General features: G+C 39.6%; 3 protein-coding genes and 1 long non-coding RNA gene across 7 annotated transcripts; 3 read left to right on the top strand and 1 right to left on the bottom strand.

Moving 5' to 3' along the window:
• Window positions 1–126: 126 nt before the first annotated feature.
• LOC108044754 (39S ribosomal protein L10, mitochondrial) lies at window positions 127–1,137 on the top strand. Its single transcript, XM_017123888.1, has 2 exons — window positions 127–297; window positions 362–1,137. Exons 1-2 carry the CDS (start codon window positions 141–143, stop codon window positions 1,096–1,098), a joined length of 894 nt encoding a protein of 297 aa, XP_016979377.1. The 5' UTR covers window positions 127–140; the 3' UTR covers window positions 1,099–1,137.
• Window positions 1,138–1,368: 231 nt separating this feature from the next.
• LOC108044753 (homeobox protein Mohawk) lies at window positions 1,369–3,364 on the bottom strand. Of its 3 annotated transcripts, XM_017123887.2 has the most exons (4): window positions 3,148–3,362; window positions 2,380–2,429; window positions 1,626–2,306; window positions 1,369–1,567 (listed from the first exon to the last, which is right to left on the bottom strand). In XM_017123887.2, the coding sequence occupies exons 2-4, from the start codon at window positions 2,421–2,423 to the stop codon at window positions 1,375–1,377; spliced, it is 918 nt and encodes a 305-aa protein (XP_016979376.1). In that variant the 5' UTR covers window positions 2,424–2,429; window positions 3,148–3,362; the 3' UTR covers window positions 1,369–1,374. The 3 variants fall into 3 exon arrangements, with proteins under 3 accessions (XP_016979376.1, XP_016979374.1, XP_016979375.1); XM_017123885.2 differs by having other exon boundaries at window positions 2,375–3,364; XM_017123886.2 differs by lacking the exon at window positions 3,148–3,362 and having other exon boundaries at window positions 2,380–2,459.
• LOC108044759 lies at window positions 2,237–13,172 on the top strand. 2 transcript variants are annotated; one of them, XR_001769312.2, is made up of 3 exons: window positions 2,237–2,346; window positions 12,529–12,717; window positions 12,908–13,172. It is a non-coding gene; the product is annotated as an uncharacterized LOC108044759 (long non-coding RNA). The 2 variants fall into 2 exon arrangements; XR_001769313.2 differs by lacking the exon at window positions 2,237–2,346 and adding an exon at window positions 2,749–2,834.
• Window positions 13,173–15,014: 1,842 nt separating this feature from the next.
• Window positions 15,015–18,253, top strand: LOC108044763 (TBC1 domain family member 17). The gene is made up of 3 exons (XM_017123902.2): window positions 15,015–15,249; window positions 15,332–16,229; window positions 16,389–18,253. The coding sequence occupies exons 1-3, from the start codon at window positions 15,130–15,132 to the stop codon at window positions 17,516–17,518; spliced, it is 2,148 nt and encodes a 715-aa protein (XP_016979391.2). The 5' UTR covers window positions 15,015–15,129; the 3' UTR covers window positions 17,519–18,253.
• Window positions 18,254–18,304: the final 51 nt, after the last annotated feature.

The raw sequence follows: 18,304 nt of genomic DNA, 5'->3' as shown, positions 1-18,304 counted from the left end.
TGAGGAAAATTAAATCCAACCGAACCGCCAAATATTTGAGATTTAAGTATTTTTTGAATAAAATACTAAAAAAGAAAGCTTATCGGAGTGGCGTGGTTCAAAATCGAACTGGCTCGATAACAATAATCGGTTAGAGACGAATGGTGGACAGCAAAACAGTTGTGACCATAATACAGTGCAATTACATCCCTATTCGCGGGAATTTGGCTGCTAAAACAGTTAATAGTCACAGTTTCCAATTTCCGACCCTCTATCAGAAGCATTACAGCATTATGAGCCTGAGCTTGATTCAGAAAAGTAAGTTTCCACGTTTTTCATTCACATTCGTGTTGTTGTGTAACTTCATAAATGGATTTTCCAGTTCTTCCGCTGGCCAAGAGCAGCACTCCGGCGCTGCAGTCCGTTCGCTTCAAGGGCAAAATCAACATACAGCGACCCAAGGAGCCGCACTACGAACGTGCCCGCGTCGTCGCCGTTACACAGCCAAAGTACCCGGAGCCCCCAAAGGCAAAAAGCTGCTTCAAGACACGCGCTGAGCGCACGCAGCAGCAAATTGAGAACCCCTACAACGAGATCATCGCACGCGAGGTGCGCAACTGGCTGGACCACTCCCGGCTGGTGGCCGTCTTCCACCTAAACTCAATCACGTCCGACGAGATCTTCCGTGTCCGTGTCCAGCTGCACAAGCAGAACCTGCACCTCAAGTCCTACGGCCGCAAGATCATCAGCCAAGCGGTGGCAGCGACTCGCTACGAAGCCATTTTGCCGCTGTTTCACTCCAATCACTGCATCGTCTTCTCCCCGGACCAGCAGACGATTGGCTCCCTGCTGAGGATCACCCGAAAGGTGCCGCAAATGGTTCTGCTTGGAGGCGTCGTGGAGGATACCCTTCTCAGCCGGAATGAGCTGATGGCCTACGCCCAGTTGCCCGGTCTGCAGGCGGTGCAAGCGCAACTCGTCCAGACCCTCAACCAGGCAGCTGGTCATCTTGTGCAACAAATGCAGGCGCATCAACAAAGCTTCGTTCAAGTCCTGGATGTCCATGCCAAGGGTGAAGTCAAGGAGACAACGCCGGAGTTAACAGAGGAGCCGAAGTGAAACCAAGTTTGTTAAATAACAAGTTAATCGAAAATTTTATTATTGTCTTTTATACTAAACTAGCTGAATTGGCGGGATCTGGTTTTCACTTTCAGGTATTGATTTAAATGTGATCAATTTAAAAGATTTTGTTTATAAGTTTCCTAATTTTAGTGTTGAAAAAAATTTGAAAATGAAAACCAGAAGAAGCCTATTTGACTATATTGCACTTTCCAACGGGACCTAAAACTTCTGCTGGAATGATGGCGTCAGTTGTGGAGTCTTCGGTGGTTTCGCTTAGGAGCTGATCGCGGTATGTTGCCAGCGCTGCCTACAGTTAAAGGCGAGGTTAGCCAAGGCTTCCGCGGCGTCCAGTTCGTCCTTGTGATGGAGCATCCAGCTATCGCCGCAACCCGCCGCCGTGGCATCGCTATTGAACATCACTTGGCCATGAGACTGGCCGCAGCTGTTGCTTTTGCTGTTTTTCTGCCTGAAATTTAGAATTCTTATCCATTACGAAGGAACTGGACGGCCATGAACTTGATTACCTGCTCGTATTCCACTCGATGTGATAGTTGTTTCTATCCGGTGTGAATTTGGCAGCACTTTCTAGCCACTTGTTAAGTTGCGTGCCCGGTTGAATAGATTCCTCTGCCGTGGAAGTATCCCGCAGGTACTTCTCCATCATTTGGTGCTTGTACTTGGTCCTGGTTACCTGCACAGTGGGCAACATGGGTATTCGATCGGACAAGTCCGCAGATTCCATATACAAATTTTTCTTGTACGGGGAGGTGGAGTCATTATTGGCATTGCCATCGCTGCCAGTGCTGTGGCTGGACAACTCGTCGTCATCATCGCCTTCGTCATCATCTGCGGGACCCGAGCGCATCTCCTCCTCCCAAATACTATCCTCAGACGATATGCTGAACTGCTCAACATTTCCCCTGGCATTGTGATTGTAGTTCTTGATCAGATGGCCCCAGGACTTTTTGGCCTTCTCCCGCTCTGAGTTCTTCAGCTTTCTGCGCCAGTTTGCGAACCAATTGCAGATCTGGGTGTAGGTCAGTCCAGTCTCAGCAGCAAGCTGCTTTTTCTCCTCCCTACTGGGATAAGGATTCTCCCGGCGACGGATCAGCCAATCTTTAAGCATCCTCTTGATGTCGGGTGTAAACAACCGCTTGATGGCTCGCGTTGGTGGCTGCAGCTCATCCTCCGGTGGCCAGGCGCGTCTGGAAGAGTGAACAGGAATAATATAACGGAACAGACCAGGTGAGTCCTTAGCTAATTCCAAAAATACCTCACCTGCTGTGGCGACGATTTCGCTTGGGCCGCGTTGTCTTCTCCATGACGTTCTGAAAACAAAGAGAAGACGACATGGCACATCGCTATCTTTTTAAAAATGTAATTTCAAAACTTTTGGTGGGTGGCGCTATTTCTGGCCAACGGATTTTCATGTTTTTTGGCTCTGTTGTTGTTTTCTTTATTTTCATGCTCTCGAATTAAGGAAAAAATAGTTTGGCTTGTGATTTATAGATCGCGAGAGATCGAGAGAAGGAAATGGATGCCATAGAAATCAAGAGAGCATTTTTCAACTCAAAAATTGTAAAAATCTTTTAAGGGACTTGACTTTCCTCCTACAACTGCCCACAATTCAAATTCATGCCAAGGTGTGTGAGAAAGTGGTTCATGTTTTTTGGTTTCGATTGAGAAATTCATTGATGAATCCGGTAAATCGTGTTGTTTTCAACGCCCGAACTGTACGTATAGATGTATTTATATCAGTGTAACACTGGCTAGAAGTTTAATATTTGTCGATCATGACCCTTAAATGGCTCTTTCCGTTTCTATCCGTATATACACTTTTGGGAAAAGTCCAATTACCCAGAAGATGCATCACTTTTGTTGACATTCTAATCCATTTGTGGTAACATTAATTATATAATTCGAACCTAACACTCTTGACACTTTTCGACAAAGTATATAAAATTGCACTTATTTCAAACTCGTCGAGAACCTACACCATTTGGCTCCTGCTTAACTCATAAGTTCCCGAAAAATGCCTGCACCCACCTGTGTTTGGCTTATATTTTATGATTATATTTCGTTATATTTCAGAATTTTAAAAATCGAATAGTGCTTGTGCCTCGCTCAACGTTCTGTGACAAACTGATCTCTGAAAAAAGTTTTCAAAACAGCCCGAAGAGGCTACGAAGACCACTTTATCATACGAGTTGGGCACTATTAATCTATTTACAAAATACAACTATATGCGTGCTTATTCTAAAATGATCGCAGCTCTTTCGTCGTGGAAATCGAGAGAATCTGAAAATGTTCTGATGTTTGCGAATTACTTTTACTCTCGATATTTTAAGGTGCGACTACGTTTCTCAACGGCCTTAAAAGAAAAAATAAAGCCATTAAGTATTTTATTTTACAATTATTCGTTTCTCCTTTTCTAGAGATTCGACAAACCTTCGCGTTTTTTTTAGCAATGACCTTTTTATGCCAATCTGGCAGCATTATCAGTTAAAGGGGCGCTTCAATTTCAAACCAAAATAAAAGTTGAAATTTCCGTACTTCCGGATTTTGTCATTCTTCATAATGGGTTAGCCTATGATTCTTTGCGGAAAATCCACAATAAAAGTTGATCCTCCGGATCCTCCGGATTTTGTCATTTATCATAAGTTCATCATTTTTGGACAAAAATCGACCAACATTAAATTTTTTAGCTGTGAATGCCAATCGATTGGAAATTTTATAACGAACTCAACGAGGTACGGCATTCCATCGTGTGACCATAATTTCCCATCGTTTGGATCAAAAAACCGCAATAAAAGTTGATTTTTCCGGATCCTCCGGATTTTGCCATTTTTCATAAGAGGTTAGTTCATCATTTTTGGCGAAATATCGACCAAAATGAAATTTTTTAGCTGTGAATGCCAATCGATTCAAAGGTGTATGGCATTCCATCGTGTGATTGTTATTTCCCATGGTTTGGATCAAAAAACCGCAATAAAAGTTGATTTTTCCGGATCCTCCGGATTTTGCCATTTTTCATAAGGGGTTAGTTCATCATTTTTGGCGAAATATCGACCAAAATGAAATTTTTTAGCTGTGAATGCCAATCGATTGGAAATTTTATTACGAATTCAAAGGTGAGTGGCATTCCATCGTGTGATTATTATTTCCCATGGTTTGGATAAAAAAACCGCAATCCGGATCCTCCGGATTTTGCCATTTTTCATAAGTTCTTCATTTTTGGCGAAATATCGACCAAAATGAAATTTTTTAGCTGTGAATGCCAATCGATTGGAAATTTTATAACGAATTCAAAGGTGTATGGCATTCCATCGTGTGATTGTTATTTCCCATGGTTTGGATCAAAAAACCGCAATAAAAGTTGATTTTTCCGGATCCTCCGGATTTTGCCATTTTTCATAAGAGGTTAGTTCATCATTTTTGGCGAAATATCGACCAAAATGAAATTTTTTAGCTGTGAATGCCAATCGATTCAAAGGTGTATGGCATTCCATCGTGTGATTGTTATTTCCCATGGTTTGGATAAAAAAATCGCAATAAAAGTTGATTTTTCCGGATCTTCCGGATTTTGCCATTTTTCATAAGTTCATCATTTTTGGCGAAACATCGATCAAAATGAAATTTTTTGACTGTAAATGCCAATTGATTGGACATGTTATAACGAATTCAAAGGTGTATGGCATTCCATCGTGTGATTGTTATTTCCCATGGTTTGGATAAAAAAATCGCAATAAAAGTTGATTTTTCCGGATCCTCCGGATTTTGCCATTTTTCATAAGAGGTTAGTTCATCATTTTTGGCGAAATATCGACCAAAATGAAATTTTTTAGCTGTGAATGCCAATCGATTGGAAATTTTATAACGAATTCAAAGGTGAGTGGCATTCCATCGTGTGATTATTATTTCCCATGGTTTGGATAAAAAAACCGCAATCCGGATCCTCCGGATTTTGCCATTTTTCATAAGTTCTTCATTTTTGGCGAAATATCGACCAAAATGAAATTTTTTAGCTGTGAGTGCCAATCGATTGGAAATTTTATAACGAATTCAAAGGTGTGTGGCATCCCATCGTGTGATTATTATTTCCCATGGTTTGAATACAAAAACCGCAATAAAAGTTGATTTTTCCGGATCCTCCGGATTTTGCCATTTTTCATAAGAGGTTAGTTCATAAGTTTTGGCGAAATATCGACCAAAATGAAATTTTTTAGCTGTGAATGCCAATCGATTGGAAATTTTATAACGAATTCAAAGGTGTATGGCATTCCATCGTGTGATTTTTATTTCCCATGGTTTGGATCAAAAAACCGCAATAAAAGTTGATTTTTCCGGATCCTCCGGATTTTGCCATTTTTTAAAAAGGGGTTAGTTCATCATTTTTGGCGAAATATCGACCAAAATGAAATTTTTTAGCTGTGAATGCCAATCGATTCAAAGGTGTATGGCATTCCATCGTGTGATTGTTATTTCCCATGGTTTGGATCAAAAAACCGCAATAAAAGTTGATATTTCCGGATCCTCCGGATTTTGCCATTTTTCATAAGGGGTTAGTTCATCATTTTTGGCGAAATATCGACCAAAATGAAATTTTTTAGCTGTGAATGCCAATCGATTGGAAATTTTATAACGAATGCAAAGGTGAGTGGCATTCCATCGTGTGATTGTTATTTCCCATGGTTTGGATCAAAAAACCGCAATAAAAGTTGATTTTTCCGGATCCTCCGGATTTTGCCATTTTTCATAAGGGGTTAGTTCATCATTTTTGGCGAAATATCGAACAAAATGAAATTTTTTGACTGTAAATGTTAATTGATTGGAAATTTTATAACGAATTCAAAGGTGTATGGCATTCCATCGTGTGATTATTATTTCCCATGGTTTGGATAAAAAAACCGCAATCCGGATCCTCCGGATTTTGCCATTTTTCATAAAGGGTTAGTTCATTCATCATTTTTGGCGAAATATCAACCAAAATGAAATTTTTTAGCTGTGAATGCCAATCGATTGGAAATTTTATAACGAATTCAAAGGTGAGTGGCATTCCATCGTGTGATTATTATTTCCCATGGTTTGGATAAAAAAACCGCAATCCGGATCCTCCGGATTTTGCCATTTTTCATAAGGGGTTAGTTCATCATTTTTGGCGAAATATCGACCAAAATGAAATTTTTTAGCTGTGAATGCCAATCGATTGGAAATTTTATAACGAATGCAAAGGTGAGTGGCATTCCATCGTGTGATTGTTATTTCCCATGGTTTGGATAAAAAAATCGCAATAAAAGTTGATTTTTCCGGATCTTCCGGATTTTGCCATTTTTCATAAGTTCATCATTTTTGGCGAAACATCGATCAAAATGAAATTTTTTGACTGTAAATGCCAATTGATTGGAAATTTTATAACGAATTCAAAGGTGTATGGCATTCCATCGTGTGATTGTTATTTCCCATGGTTTGGATAAAAAAACCGCAATCCGGATCCTCCGGATTTTGCCATTTTTCATAAAGGGTTAGTTCATCATTTTTGGCGAAATATCAACCAAAATGAAATTTTTTAGCTGTGAATGCCAATCGATTGGAAATTTTATAACGAATTCAAAGGTGAGTGGCATTCCATATTGTGATTATTATTTCCCATGGTTTGGATAAAAAAACCGCAATCCGGATCCTCCGGATTTTGCCATTTTTCATAAGGGGTTAGTTCATCATTTTTGGCGAAATATCAACCAAAATGAAATTTTTTAGCTGTGAATGCCAATCGATTGGAAATTTTATAACGAATTCAAAGGTGAGTGGCATTCCATCGTGTGATTATTATTTCCCATGGTTTGGATAAAAAAACCGCAATCCGGATCCTCCGGATTTTGCCATTTTTCATAAGGGGTTAGTTCATCATTTTTGGCGAAATATCAACCAAAATGAAATTTTTTAGCTGTGAATGCCAATCGATTGGAAATTTTATAACGAATTCAAAGGTGAGTGGCATTCCATCGTGTGATTGTTATTTCCCATGGTTTGGATCAAAAAACCGCAATAAAAGTTGATTTTTCCGGATCCTCCGGATTTTGCCATTTTTCATAAGGGGTTAGTTCATCATTTTTGGCGAAATATCGACCAAAATGAAATTTTTTAGCTGTGAATGCCAATCGATTGGAAATTTTATAACGAATTCAAAGGTGTATGGCATTCCATCGTGTGATTATTATTTCCCATGGTTTGGATAAAAAAACCGCAATCCGGATCCTCCGGATTTTGCCATTTTTCATAAGGGGTTAGTTCATCATTTTTGGCGAAACATCGATCAAAATGAAATTTTTTGACTGTAAATGCCAATTGATTGGAAATTTTATAACGAATTCAAAGGTGTATGGCATTCCATCGTGTGATTGTTATTTCCCATGGTTTGGAACAAAAAACCGCAATAAAAGTTGATTTTTCCGGATCCTCCGGATTTTGCCATTTTTCATAAGGGGTTAGTTCATCATTTTTGGCGAAATATCGACCAAAATGAAATTTTTTAGCTGTGAATGCCAATCGATTGGAAATTTTATAACGAATTCAAAGGTGAGTGGCATTCCATCGTGTGATTATTATTTCCCATGGTTTGGATAAAAAAACCGCAATCCGGATCCTCCGGATTTTGCCATTTTTCATAAAGGGTTAGTTCATCACTTTTGGCGAAATATCAACCAAAATGAAATTTTTTAGCTGTGAATGCCAATCGATTGGAAATTTTATAACGAATTCAAAGGTGAGTGGCATTCCATCGTGTGATTATTATTTCCCATGGTTTGGATAAAAAAACCGCAATCCGGATCCTCCGGATTTTGCCATTTTTCATAAAGGGTTAGTTCATCATTTTTGGCGAAATATCAACCAAAATGAAATTTTTTAGCTGTGAATGCCAATCGATTGGAAATTTTATAACGAATTCAAAGGTGAGTGGCATTCCATCGTGTGATTGTTATTTCCCATGGTTTGGATCAAAAAACCGCAATAAAAGTTGATTTTTCCGGATCCTCCGGATTTTGCCATTTTTCATAAGGGGTTAGTTCATCATTTTTGGCGAAATATCGATCAAAATGAAATTTTTTAGCTGTGAATGCCAATCGATTGGAAATTTTATAACGAATTCAAAGGTGTATGGCATTCCATCGTGTGATTATTATTTCCCATGGTTTGGATAAAAAAACCGCAATCCGGATCCTCCGGATTTTGCCATTTTTCATAAGGGGTTAGTTCATCATTTTTGGCGAAACATCGATCAAAATGAAATTTTTTGACTGTAAATGCCAATTGATTGGAAATTTTATAACGAATTCAAAGGTGTATGGCATTCCATCGTGTGATTGTTATTTCCCATGGTTTGGAACAAAAAACCGCAATAAAAGTTGATTTTTCCGGATCCTCCGGATTTTGCCATTTTTCATAAGGGGTTAGTTCATCATTTTTGGCGAAATATCGACCAAAATGAAATTTTTTAGCTGTGAATGCCAATCGATTGGAAATTTTATAACGAATTCAAAGGTGAGTGGCATTCCATCGTGTGATTATTATTTCCCATGGTTTGGATAAAAAAACCGCAATCCGGATCCTCCGGATTTTGCCATTTTTCATAAGGGGTTAGTTCATCATTTTTGGCGAAATATCAACCAAAATGAAATTTTTTAGCTGTGAATGCCAATCGATTGGAAATTTTATAACGAATTCAAAGGTGAGTGGCATTCCATCGTGTGATTGTTATTTCCCATGGTTTGGATCAAAAAACCGCAATAAAAGTTGATTTTTCCGGATCCTCCGGATTTTGCCATTTTTCATAAGGGGTTAGTTCATCATTTTTGGCGAAATATCGATCAAAATGAAATTTTTTGACTGTAAATGTTAATTGATTGGAAATTTTATAACGAATTCAAAGGTGTATGGCATTCCATCGTGTGATTGTTATTTCCCATGGTTTGAATCAAAAAACCGCAATAAAAGTGGATTTTTCCGGATCCTCCGGATTTTGCCATTTTTCTTTCATAAGGGGTTAGTTCATCATTTTTGGCGAAATATCGATCAAAATGAAATTTTTTGACTGTAAATGTTAATTGATTGGAAATTTTATAACGAATTCAAAGGTGTATGGCATTCCATCGTGTGATTGTTATTTCCCATGGTTTGAATCAAAAAACCGCAATAAAAGTGGATTTTTCCGGATCCTCCGGATTTTGCCATTTTTCATAAGTTCATCATTTTTGGCGAAACATCGATCAAAATGAAATTTTTTGACTGTAAATGCCAATCGATTGGAAATTTTATAACGAATTCAAAGGTGAGTGGCATTCCATCGTGTGATTATTATTTCCCATGGTTTGGATCAAAAAACCGCAATAAAAGTTGATTTTTCCGGATCCTCCGGATTTTGCCATTTTTCATAAGAGGTTAGTTCATAAGTTTTGGCGAAATATCGACCAAAATGAAATTTTTTAGCTGTGAATGCCAATCGATTGGAAATTTTATAACGAATTCAAAGGTGAGTGGCATTCCATCGTGTGATTATTATTTCCCATGGTTTGGATCAAAAAACCGCAATAAAAGTTGATTTTTCCGGATCCTCCGGATTTTGCCATTTTTCATAAGAGGTTAGTTCATCATTTTTGGCGAAATATCGACCAAATTGAAATTTTTTAGCTGTGAATGCCAATCGATTGGAAATTTTATAACGAATTCAAAGGTGCATGGCATTCCATCGTGTGATTGTTATTTCCCATGGTTTGGAACAAAAAACCGCAATAAAAGTTGATTTTTCCGGATCCTCCGGATTTTGCCATTTTTCATAAGGGGTTTTTTTTGGCGAAATATCGACCAAAATGAAATTTTTTAGCTGTGAATGCCAATCGATTGGAAATTTTATAACGAATTCAAAGGTGTATGGCATTCCATTGTGTGATTGTTATTTCCCATGGTTTGGATCAAAAAACCGCAATAAAAGTTGATTTTTCCGGATCCTCCGGATTTTGCCATTTTTCATAAGGGGTTAGTTCATCATTTTTGGCGAAATATCGACCAAAATGAAATTTTTTAGCTGTGAATGCCAATCGATTGGAAATTTTATAACGAATTCAAAGGTGTTTGGCATTCCATTGTGTGATTGTTATTTCCCATGGTTTGGATCAAAAAACCGCAATCCGGATCCTCCGGATTTTGCCATTTTTCATAAGGGGTTAGTTCATCATTTTTGGCGAAACATCGATCAAAATGAAATTTTTTGACTGTAAATGCCAATTGATTGGAAATTTTATAACGAATTCAAAGGTGTATGGCATTCCATCGTGTGATTGTTATTTCCCATGGTTTGGAACAAAAAACCGCAATAAAAGTTGATTTTTCCGGATCCTCCGGATTTTGCCATTTTTCATAAGGGGTTAGTTCATCATTTTTGGCGAAATATCGACCAAAATGAAATTTTTTAGCTGTGAATGCCAATCGATTGGAAATTTTATAACGAATTCAAAGGTGTATGGCATTCCATCGTGTGATTGTTATTTCCCATGGTTTGGATCAAAAAACCGCAATCCGGATCCTCCGGATTTTGCCATTTTTCATAAGGGGTTAGTTCATCATTTTTGGCGAAATATCGACCAAAATGAAATTTTTTAGCTGTGAATGCCAATCGATTGGAAATTTTATAACGAATTCAAAGGTGAGTGGCATTCCATCGTGTGATTATTATTTCCCATGGTTTGGATAAAAAAACCGCAATCCGGATCCTCCGGATTTTGCCATTTTTCATAAGGGGTTAGTTCATCATTTTTGGCGAAATATCAACCAAAATGAAATTTTTTAGCTGTGAATGCCAATCGATTGGAAATTTTATAACGAATTCAAAGGTGAGTGGCATTCCATCGTGTGATTGTTATTTCCCATGGTTTGGATCAAAAAACCGCAATAAAAGTTGATTTTTCCGGATCCTCCGGATTTTGCCATTTTTCATAAGGGGTTAGTTCATCATTTTTGGCGAAATATCGATCAAAATGAAATTTTTTAGCTGTGAATGCCAATCGATTGGAAATTTTATAACGAATTCAAAGGTGTATGGCATTCCATCGTGTGATTATTATTTCCCATGGTTTGGATAAAAAAACCGCAATCCGGATCCTCCGGATTTTGCCATTTTTCATAAGGGGTTAGTTCATCATTTTTGGCGAAATATCGACCAAAATGAAATTTTTTAGCTGTGAATGCCAATCGATTGGAAATTTTATAACGAATTCAAAGGTGTATGGCATTCCATCGTGTGATTGTTATTTCCCATGGTTTGGATCAAAAAACCGCAATAAAAGTTGATTTTTCCGGATCCTCCGGATTTTGCCATTTTTCATAAGGGGTTAGTTCATCATTTTTGGCGAAATATCGATCAAAATGAAATTTTTTGACTGTAAATGTTAATTGATTGGAAATTTTATAACGAATTCAAAGGTGTATGGCATTCCATCGTGTGATTGTTATTTCCCATGGTTTGAATCAAAAAACCGCAATAAAAGTGGATTTTTCCGGATCCTCCGGATTTTGCCATTTTTCATAAGTTCATCATTTTTGGCGAAACATCGATCAAAATGAAATTTTTTGACTGTAAATGCCAATCGATTGGAAATTTTATAACGAATTCAAAGGTGAGTGGCATTCAATCGTGTGATTATTATTTCCCATGGTTTGGATCAAAAAACCGCAATAAAAGTTGATTTTTCCGGATCCTCCGGATTTTGCCATTTTTCATAAGGGGTTTTTTTGGCGAAATATCGACCAAAATGAAATTTTTTAGCTGTGAATGCCAATCGATTGGAAATTTTATAACGAATTCAAAGGTGTATGGCATTCCATCGTGTGATTGTTATTTCCCATGGTTTGGAACAAAAAACCGCAATAAAAGTTGATTTTTCCGGATCCTCCGGATTTTGCCATTTTTCATAAGAGGTTAGTTCATCATTTTTGGCGAAATATCGACCAAATTGAAATTTTTTAGCTGTGAATGCCAATCGATTGGAAATTTTATAACGAATTCAAAGGTGCATGGCATTCCATCGTGTGATTGTTATTTCCCATGGTTTGGAACAAAAAACCGCAATAAAAGTTGATTTTTCCGGATCCTCCGGATTTTGCCATTTTTCATAAGGGGTTTTTTTGGCGAAATATCGACCAAAATGAAATTTTTTAGCTGTGAATGCCAATCGATTGGAAATTTTATAACGAATTCAAAGGTGAGTGGCATTCCATCGTGTGATTATTATTTCCCATGGTTTGGATCAAAAAATCGCAATATAAGTTGATTTTTCCGGATCCTCCGGATTTTGCCATTTTTCATAAGGGGCCTATGATTTCTGAAATAAATTTTTTTAGCTGTGTTGTAATATTTCAACCTTCATTTATTTTCAGCTTCTCTGACAGGAGTATCTCACGAAAGTTATTGGATGAATCTCACAAAGCTGGAGATCCCAACTGGATGCTAATCGACCACTACATAAACCTATAGCCTCGGGGAGGTCCGAGGGTCTAGCAAGACTATGTGGTGGACTGAGCTGGACTGCATTTTCATAATTTCAGGACTACGCGAGCAAAATGTCGGTGAGTGGCATTCCATCGTGTGATTATTATTTCCCATGGTTTGGATCAAAAAATCGCAATAAAAGTTGATTTTTCCGGATCCTCCGGATTTTGCCATTTTTCATAAGGGGCCTATGATTTTTTGCGAAAAATCGACTGAAATAAATTTTTTTAGCTGTGTTGTAATATTTCAACCTTCATTTATTTTCAGCTTCTCTGACAGGAGTATCTCACGAAAGTTATTGGATGAATCTCACAAAGCTGGAGATCCCAACTGGATCCTAATCGACCACTACATAAACCTATAGCCTCGGGGAGGTCCGAGGGTCTAGCAAGACTATGTGGTGGACTGAGCTGGACTGCATTTTCATAATTTCAGGACTACGCGAGCAAAATGTCGGGGAGAGCCAGCAGAAAGGAGCAAAACGAAGCGCAGTAAATTCCGATGCACTGGAATTTATGCAGCAAATATTAACTTGCCACACACTCAAACATACATAGTTATCATTAGATTAGCGTAATAATATTATCGTTTTAATATTATCGTAAGTTTATCTAAATCTATTATAATAAAGTTTTTAAATAAAAAAAACACTTGTTTTGCCGGTGATTTTTATGGGTTTCGGTTATGGGAGGTTGTTGCGGATGAAAAATACGGTCCACAAAACGCAAAACTAACACATACCATCGACAAAATATTGCATATGGACCACAAGAGATCCATATGGTTGAGTTAGAATTGCCTACATTTAAAGGCGCAGCAGCCTACTGGAATTTCTGTTCGCCTGGTATTTGAGTTCGAGAAATCTCCCAATTTCAGAGACAAATTAATTAAAAAACCAAATTTCATTGCAAATTTCTTGATTTGGTATACCAGGCGAACATAAATCTCAATAGGTGGCTGCAGACATGAAAAAAATCTGGATCCACATACGATCCACAAAATCTTCAATACAATACACATTCGATCCACATAGGATCCACAAAATATAAAACAAGAAAAGTGTGTGGATCGTATGTGTATTGTATGTGGATCGAATGTGGACTGTATGAAAGATTTTGTGGATTGTATGTGGATCCTGATTTTTTTCATGTCTGCAGCCACCTATTGAGATTTATGTTCGCCTGGTATACCAAATCAAGAAATTTGCAATGAAATTTGGTTTTTTAATTAATTTGTCTGTGAAATTGGGAGATTTCTCGAACTCAAATACCAGGCGAACAGAAATTCCAGTAGGCTGCTGCGCCTTTAAATGTAGGCAATTCTAACGTCTAATGCCGAAAGCGACCTCTGTGGGGCGATCTCGGAAAGTGCAATAATTGGCTGCCTGAAAGTATGCTACACTTTTTATGCAAAACAAAAATACCTTCAACCCAAAAGAGTGCTACAAGAACCCTTTCTTGTTTGAGTTAAAAAAAAACAATTTCCTTCTGATGAGCTTTTATTAGTCAATTCTTGAAAACAATAATACTTTATTGAAAAAGATTGCCACAATCGATGTCCAACTTTTTGAAGTTTCCCTCGAAGCGTAAAAGTTTTTAGGCATATTTGGCCTTGGCGGGTCCCAGTTTTTCGATCACCATATGACGCGTTCTTTTGTTTGGTGGAAAACTTTTTGTAGAAAATCCTGCAAAAAAAATTAAGTTATATTTTTAGGTATGATTTTTTATGAAATATATTATTTTAGTTACCATAAGCTTGACTTCTCCGCTAGACCGTTGTATCCCTGAAGAAACATTTTCTTAAGCACCAAGTTCTTCAGTGAAATCCATTCAATAATTATGTAGTTTGAGTATCCAAAATCTGAAAGTATTATAAATACATTAAATTAATAAAAAAAACTTAATAACTCAACTCGAGTATTGTTTTTTTCGGCGAGCCGAAATTCTTAATACATTTGCAGTTATGCTATATGTAAGTAGTCAGATCGACAAGATTTTTACCATGACGAATTGTACCCGATTATAGCAATTTAGCAACAAAAGGTCATGGCTGTAGCCATTTTAAGGTCATGTCTTATAAGACCTAAGTTAGAGTACATACCTCTTACATTAATAATCAATTCAAATGTTTTAAAATCATAAATTAATTATTTAAACTTTCGGTTTTCCTTGCCACAGGCGATTTTTCTGAGGGTTTTCAGAAACCACAAAGAAATCAGTTTTATTATTTTTTTTTCGATTTTTTCTATGGAAGATCCGACTTATATTATACCTGCACTAGAATGAACATTTTTGGAAAGATTCATCCTGATAGATAGTTAGTAGTAATTTTAGTAGTAATTTATGGTGGGCGGAGAGCATTTGTGCCGAAATCAGTTTCACCATCTGGTAACACTGCAACTGGGCAATTGTTTATATCTGAAACGTAATAGAAAAGCGCATAGTTTATTGAACAATACACGAAGCACAATAAGCTCATCCCCGGCAGATATGAACGAATCGGTGCGCTACGACCGTGGTCACCAGGTGCAGCTTGGTGTCATTAACAAGTCTCGGGTATCCTCCGCCGAGGAGGATGCCCAGAGTCTGCCGCCGCAGGGAACGGGCAACGTAAGTGTGTCGCCTTGTTTTGATTCGCCTGACTCATTATTTTCTTGGTGCCATTACGTGTTTTTGCATTCCCACTCCGAAGATCTTGTTCACCCACGACGGCGTGCTGCTGAAAAAGGCCAGCGCGGAGCACATCGCGGACCTAAACACCAGTGGGTCCCTGTCCCTGGTGGAGTACTCGTGCTCCTCCGCAGATGTGCCTCGCAGGAGACTACTACTTGAGTGGCAGCCCAACGACAGCATCATGATAGCGGATGACAGCCAGGACCAGGGGGACTGGGCGCTGGTTGACAGGATTTCCGGGAGAACTCGCACTACCTCCGAGTGCCGCGCTTTCAACACGAAGCCCAGCGAAGCAAGTGGCGGAGCTGGAGCCATCCGCTCGCGAGTCATGCGTGCCCAGCTCGAGGACTTGGCCTCCGTGGAGGTTCGCCACCGTGGCCAGACCATCCGCCTTATGCGCAAAGCCGGTGGCGTCCACAGCGAGTTCTTCTTCCAGCACGGGAACGCAGACCTCTTTGTGCGCTCGATGCGCGATCTGCACTTCATCGAATGCGCCGAGACCAGTCGCAATGGCGGCGAGGAGTATGCCATCTTGACTACCGAGAACCAGAAGCTGAGAAAGACTTTTGCCGAACTCGACATTGGCCAAATAAAATCTAGCCATTTGCCGCGTGACAGCTGGCTGCCCAACAAGCTGGCCGGATTCTTGGGAAATATTCCTGACTACGTGCAGCCGCCGTTCCAGCGCTCACCCAAATCCCGTCCAGGAGTCCTGATCTCCGGCGACCGGCAGACGGCGCCGGACAACTATCAGATCATAGGGCTAAGTGGCAGCACCAACAGTGCCTGCTCCTCTAACGGACAGAGTCGCGGGGGAAGTGCGGAAAAGTCTCCCGCTGACAGTGAGCTGGAGAACCTAAATGCTCAGGATGAGAAAATAGTCAACAACTTGCCGGATCGACAGCGAGTGGAGCGAGGTGTGTTGGTATATTGCGGGGAAACCAGACAATGTATCATTTCCAAAGTTAAATTATCGAAAGTCATATCCTAAAAGAATATTCTGCACTTATAGATAATAATAATCATGGAATACTAGTTGTTTGACTTTGATCAATGATTTACCTTTATTTTTGCAGGCTCTCCTCTCACCGAGTCGCAGTGGCTGGAGTTCCAAACGACCGACGGGCGCATTTTGGAGAGCGTCCGTATTAAGAAGCTCATCTTCCGGGGCGGTATTGTGCACAGTCTCCGGGCAGAGGTGTGGAAATTCCTTCTCAACTACTATCAGTGGTCCGATACCCAGGTGGAGCGTATCGAGCGCCGAAAGCAAAGGTCAATGGAGTACTACAACATGAAGGCCCAGTGGCTGGCCATGACCACGACTCAGGAGGCGAACTTCTGCGGATACCGGGAACGCAAGTGCCAGATCGAGAAGGATGTGAAGCGCACAGATCGCTCGCTGCAGTTCTTCGCTGGCGAGGATAATCCCAATCTGGCCCTGCTGCAGGGCATCCTCATGACTTACGTGATGTACAACTTCGATCTTGGCTACGTCCAGGGAATGTCCGATTTGCTCGCGCCCATTCTGGAGATCCAGGTTAACGAGGTGGACGCCTTCTGGTGCTTCGTGGGCTTCATGGAGCTGGTTTTCACAAACTTTGACATGGACCAGGCGGGAATGAAGACTCAATTCGCCCAGGTCCGCCGCTTGATTGAGTTCGCTAATGCTCCGCTATTTAACTACATGCGCTCTCACGACTCGGACAACATGTACTTCTGCTTCAGATGGCTGCTGGTCTGGTACAAGCGGGAGTTGAGCAACGAGGATGTTATAAAGTTGTGGGAGTGTCTCTGGACTCGGCTGCCTTGTCCCAACTTCCACCTGCTCTTCTCGGTGGCCATCCTGGACCAGGAGACGAGCGTGATCATTGACAGCCAGTATGAGTTCACAGAAATACTTAAGCATGTCAACGAACTGTCTGGAAATATAGATGTTCAAAAGACTCTGCAGATTGCCGAGGCCATCTACTTGCAGCTCAAAGCCTCGGAAACGCTGCCAAATGACATCCGCTGCATCATAGGGGAACCACTACTGCCATTAGCTGCCGGCGAGGAGGTTGACGGTGGCATGGTAGATGAGGAACCTGCCTACTCGGATGATGGATTCGATGAACTGGTAAGGGAGCTCACTCCCGAGGAGAAGCTTCGACAGCAGACGTTACTGGAAGAGGCCTGCGAACGTTCCCTCTTCCTGCAGTTCCATTAATGTAAACGGGACCACATTCGGCCACAAGAAACCTAGCCAAATGCCCTTAGCAGAACATGCGCAAATTACACTGCCCTTTAAGTTTATTTGCGAACAAAGTTATGTTTGGGGTTGCCACTTAAGGGTCGAGTCTGTTAGCTGCGGTTTTTATAAATTTGTTGTTAAAGAAAAGAATCCTATGAGAAACCGACTGCTTTCATATTAATGGAGGAGAAAATATTTAATAATATTTTCCGTGTTCAACACGAGGTTCCCATTAGCATCCAAAAAAATCATGTCTTTGTTTAACAACAGCTTAACTTATAGGGCAGTGTTATCTTAAACATTAAGACTCAAAGTTTACCAACGCATCGAAGCAAAGCGAAGCGAGCCAAGCCAAGTGCTTTAACTGCTGATACACAGATTTATATATTGTATATTATACATATTTGTACGTTTTTGTATTTATTGTAAGTTATTTTCCAAACATACACCACTCTACCCCCATCTCCTCCCTATTCGATCACTTTAAGTACACCAAAACCACTACTTTAATTATATAGAATTTAGTTCTCGTGCCTGTCGAACGCGAAACATTTAAGGTATCCCCTTTTCAGTTAATCGGAATTTCACACGCCCAGCTTTTGTTGTTGTTTTCTAAGTTGGAAAAATTACTGTGAATATACACCGATATACAAATACATTACAAATGCGTAGTAAAAGTATCTAAATACAACACCAGGTTGCATACGAAAATCCGTTGTTCCTAATCAGCTTTTACTGGGAAAAAATTATATTGGGACTTGG

This window comes from Drosophila rhopaloa, unplaced genomic scaffold (assembly GCF_018152115.1).
Source record: "Drosophila rhopaloa isolate 14029-0021.01 unplaced genomic scaffold, ASM1815211v1 contig_2, whole genome shotgun sequence".
NCBI lineage: Eukaryota > Metazoa > Arthropoda > Insecta > Diptera > Drosophilidae > Drosophila > Drosophila rhopaloa.
This window is presented reverse-complemented; position numbering and strand designations above follow the sequence as displayed.

Coding starts and splice junctions, on each gene's coding strand:
- LOC108044754 (XM_017123888.1), top strand. CDS start 141: ATGGTGGACAGCAAAACAGTTGTGACCATAATACAGTGCAATTACATC. Junction 298..361: donor CCTGAGCTTGATTCAGAAAA/GTAAGTTTCCAC, acceptor TGGATTTTCCAG/TTCTTCCGCTGGCCAAGAGC.
- LOC108044753 (XM_017123885.2), bottom strand. CDS start 2,460: ATGTGCCATGTCGTCTTCTCTTTGTTTTCAGAACGTCATGGAGAAGAC. Junction 2,307..2,374: donor TCGTCGCCACAGCAGGTGAG/GTATTTTTGGAA, acceptor TCACTCTTCCAG/ACGCGCCTGGCCACCGGAGG. Junction 1,568..1,625: donor ATCGAGTGGAATACGAGCAG/GTAATCAAGTTC, acceptor TCTAAATTTCAG/GCAGAAAAACAGCAAAAGCA.
- LOC108044763 (XM_017123902.2), top strand. CDS start 15,130: ATGAACGAATCGGTGCGCTACGACCGTGGTCACCAGGTGCAGCTTGGT. Junction 15,250..15,331: donor CGCCGCAGGGAACGGGCAAC/GTAAGTGTGTCG, acceptor CCCACTCCGAAG/ATCTTGTTCACCCACGACGG. Junction 16,230..16,388: donor TCGACAGCGAGTGGAGCGAG/GTGTGTTGGTAT, acceptor TTATTTTTGCAG/GCTCTCCTCTCACCGAGTCG.